The sequence below is a fragment of the Rhagoletis zephyria genome, unplaced genomic scaffold (assembly GCF_001687245.7).
Source record: "Rhagoletis zephyria isolate East Lansing unplaced genomic scaffold, Rhagoletis_zephyria_1.1 Rzeph_scaffold_00663, whole genome shotgun sequence".
Lineage (NCBI taxonomy): Eukaryota > Metazoa > Arthropoda > Insecta > Diptera > Tephritidae > Rhagoletis > Rhagoletis zephyria.
The window spans coordinates 71649-75612 of NW_016157747.1; the positions used below are offsets into that span (position 1 = coordinate 71649).

At 35.9% G+C, this 3964-nt stretch overlaps 1 protein-coding gene across 2 annotated transcripts in view; it reads right to left on the minus strand.

Moving 5' to 3' along the window:
• Positions 1-1720: 1720 nt before the first annotated feature.
• Positions 1721-3964, minus strand: part of LOC108360951 (prolyl endopeptidase-like) — a 50356-nt gene continuing 48112 nt past the window's right edge. For both annotated transcript variants that reach the window (XM_017613449.1, XM_017613448.1), the window contains exons 2-3: positions 2255-2919; positions 1721-2196 (exon numbers count right to left, since the gene is read on the minus strand). In XM_017613449.1, the coding sequence (XP_017468938.1) occupies positions 1800-2196; positions 2255-2919 (1062 nt within the window). In that variant the 3' untranslated portion in view covers positions 1721-1799. The remainder of the gene's footprint in view (positions 2197-2254; positions 2920-3964) is intronic.

A 3964-nucleotide genomic window follows, 5' to 3' on the forward strand; every position in this document is an offset into this window, starting at 1 on the left:
ATATGACGTTATTTCCATGGGGAAAGTGAAATAAAGCCATACGCAAAAATTTAACATATCTCACATCGTCTTCAAAAGAGTCACAACTCGAAATAATACGTTCGTCAGAAAATACGAAAAGCTATTTCGTAGCACATGCTAATTATATGGGGAAGGGCGACTTTACCTAAGGGTTTTTTTAAACAAATTATAACAAAATTTGCTCCAGCTTTTGCTGAAAGGTAAATAAAAGCTCAGTGTAAATTTTTAGCGCATAATTTCATAAATGCCAAATTTTGAGTTGTGACTCTTTTGAAGACGGTGTGCGATATGAGAAATAAAGCCATACGATCTTACTTCAATACAAAAAGTAAATGCTGTCTCTAAAACCTAAGGCCTTATTTCTCCATGTGAAGTGAAAAAAAGCCATATGGCCTATGGCTTTATTGCACGGCATCATGAAAATAATCCCATACTCATGGAAAAAATGGGGGTTATTGGAAAAGAGGGCGTGGCACCTCCCACATAAACCGAGTTTTCATACTGCATATCTCCGGAAGTGTTCATGTTAGAGTAACGGAACTTGGTATGGATATGTCTGTAATCAATCCCATACTCCTACAGAAATTTGCGACTATTTGAAAAGGGGGAGTGGCGCCTTCAAAACTTACTGAAACGTACGTATCTTTGAATATATATATTATTCTTATGTATGTACGTGAGTTTGTGAGTGAAACGATTTTGAAGAAATTGTTTGTGTTTGAGTTGGTCTCTGGATAGTTTAGAGTCACAGTTTGACCCGGCACAGGTGGCGCTGGAGTCGAATTATTACTAAAAATCTTATCATCACAACCATTGCGCTCCTTGATAAAACATTTAGAGTATTACGATACTCACCCAGTTTGAAATTGCCACTAACTATATTATACAGTTTCATGGACAGATTCACCATCAAACCGGACCACTGTTGCCGCCAGGGAGTGAAGAGGAAAAAGTTCTTCAAATTTATTTCGTTGTGCGATTAACTGAGCTGTGAAACGCCAGATCGTTGAAGAATTTCAAGTACTTCTTCATGGACATACACTTTCGTTAGGTTATTTAAGACGGCAATGGAAATATTCCTTCTGATAACCACCAAACCGTAACATTAGGAGATAAATGTGCCACTGGAAATCGTGGACTGAATTGTTGTTGAAAATGTTGCACCAAAATGTTTCAATAAAAATAATGAATTTTGGGCGGGCCGAAGTCCGCCGGATCTGCTAGTAAAATTTATAATATTAAGGGCGGCAATGACTTTTACATTTTTCTGCTAGGTAGCCTTCTTCATAATTTTATTATCGAAATTTAATTTAATCTGATGAATCCGTTGTTTAATATGTGCGCAGATGTAATTGCTCAAGCCACTCCGTTTTCCCCAGCGATATGTGAGGCAATCAAAACTGGTCCTACTATTCCATCAACAACTTGTAGAATTGAATGTACACTTATCACGTTACGACGTGTCAAGACGTGGAATCGCTCAAGGATGGGAGACACAGGTCTAAGCGGCCTGTGCATGCTCAGTATTTACAGGGAAAGAGATGAGAATACTGAATTTATTCACAAGGTGATTAACATATTTGGACTAGGTTGACTCCTTCAGCTTTTATAAAAAAAGTTATAATAAATGTTATTTTTCTATGAAATTTCTCTCCTTACAAGGAGGTACAGCGATGATTAACTGAAAAAAGCTCTTTTATATGTATACTATTCGCATTCAACTAAAGATTTTAATAAAAATGTTAAAATAACGTTATAATGTGCATAATATGTATATATTATAAATTAATAACATCAACGTTTACGGTTTTGCGTATAAAAGTAAGAATGTCAGCAGCTTCTTCGATCCTTTTTGTCGTTGGTTTACCGGCACCATGGCCAGCTTTGCTATATACGCGTAAAAGTATGGGATTTTCTTGAACAGAGTCTTCAATAGCTCTCTGAAGAGTGGCGGCGAATTTTAAAGAATGCAGGGGGCTTACGCGGTCATCGTGATCAGCGGTTAGAATTAAAGTTGAAGGATATTCTTCAGACTTAGTTTTTGGAGTATGCACATTGTGCAAAGGTGAATATTTAAAAATATTTTCGAAATGTTCCTTTTCGCTAGGGTCGCCATAATCCGAACACCAAGCTTTACCAATAGTGAAATGATGAAAACGCAGCATATCCATAACCCTAGCGAAATTGAATATGTTTAAAACTTAAAAGCAATTTTTTGTATTTATTGACTTACCCCACTTGTGCTATCGCAACACCGAATAGATCCGGTCGTTGATTGATGCAAGCACCTACTAATAATCCTCCATTTGATCCTCCTTGTATTACAAGACGATCTTTAGTCGTGTATCGGTTATTAATTAAAAACTCCGCGGATGCTTGAAAATCATCAAAAACATTTTGCTTATGTAATAGCCGCCCTGCGTTGTGCCATTTCTCACCATATTCACCACCTCCTCGTAGATTGGGATATGCCAATACACCGTCAAAAGTGTTAATAAACATCAATCCTGTTGCAGAAAACGAAGGCTGTAAGCTTATGTTGAAGCCTCCATAACCGTAGAGTAGACATGGACGAGGGGAAATAATTTGCGTTCGCTTGTGTATAATAAACATAGGAATTTTAGTACCGTCGTAACTGTCATAGAAAATTTGCTTTACTTCGTAGTCATATTGACTATATCCATCCAAGCGTAGCTTAATTTCACGCAATATCTTTAATGGTTCTTCTGGTGTCTTGAAATCGTACTGGTAAATAATACCAGGATTTAAAAATGATGAAAAGTTGAAAAAGAATTCAGAATACTTTTTCTTTCCGGACACAGCCACAACAGTGCCAATATCCAAATGGAAATTTCTAATTAAGGTTCCTGTTTTTAAGCTATTCACTTGGAGGGTACTCTAAAATAAAAAAATTAAATTTAATATAGTTCATGTATTAAAAAAGTAATAAACTAAAATAATTAAAATTATACCTAGTATGAGGTGAGTTTTGTCAAAGGCTGAGATAAGCTCAGCCGATCCAGAGTCGAGTGAAGGTCCCACTAACCGTCACCAAACAAAACATAATACGGCTGTTCAAGATCTTGTGCATATGCTATTACATTAGGGGTATTCTCGAAGTCTTGCACGATGCTAGGATTGCACGAAATGCAAAAATACTATTCCAAATTTGAAAGTACGAGAGAACCCCATTGCAAAGTGGTAGCATGCATCGGTAGCAAACAGCGAAATTCTGTATCAAATACAATAACAAGATACAGCAAAAAAAATGAAGTGAGCGAGATGAGAAGAATGAGAGAAATATGTAGCAATTCCAACAACAAAACAACTAGCACAGGGTCGCATTTATTTTTCTATGCTTTTTTGCAAAATATATACATGGGTTTCGATGTTGCATATTTTGCAACGATAGGAAATGGTGTTTCCCATGTATTTTGTTGTTGCGTGTTTGCAAGTTATGCATTCCGTGCAATCCGTGCTAAGTACAACGGCTTTGCAAGATTTGGAGAATACCCCTATTGTATATTCGGTGCATCTGTAAATTCACAACAATAAAATGCTCAAGGTTGCCATGGCAGCAAGCATAAGCACTTGTGGTTCTACGAAACTGTGAAGTGAAAATGAGAAATTTAATGTCAGTGAAAATTTAATTTTTTTCACTTTATCGTTTCGTTATATCATTTGAAGCGATTCAGTTACATATGGGCAACAAGTTTTAATACATTAAATTATTGTTTTATAAAAACAAATTTTTTAAATTTCATTTTAATTTAGATAGTGGAAATATTTTGATTTTAAAAATGTATCACATATTTTTGAAGATTTTCAAAGCGTATGTATGAATAAACAAGTAAGAAAGTCTAAGTTCGGGCGGAGCCGAACATTAAATACCCGGCGCAAGTATTAAATATATGTTTTTTCACCCTTCCGAAACCTTCCGCTA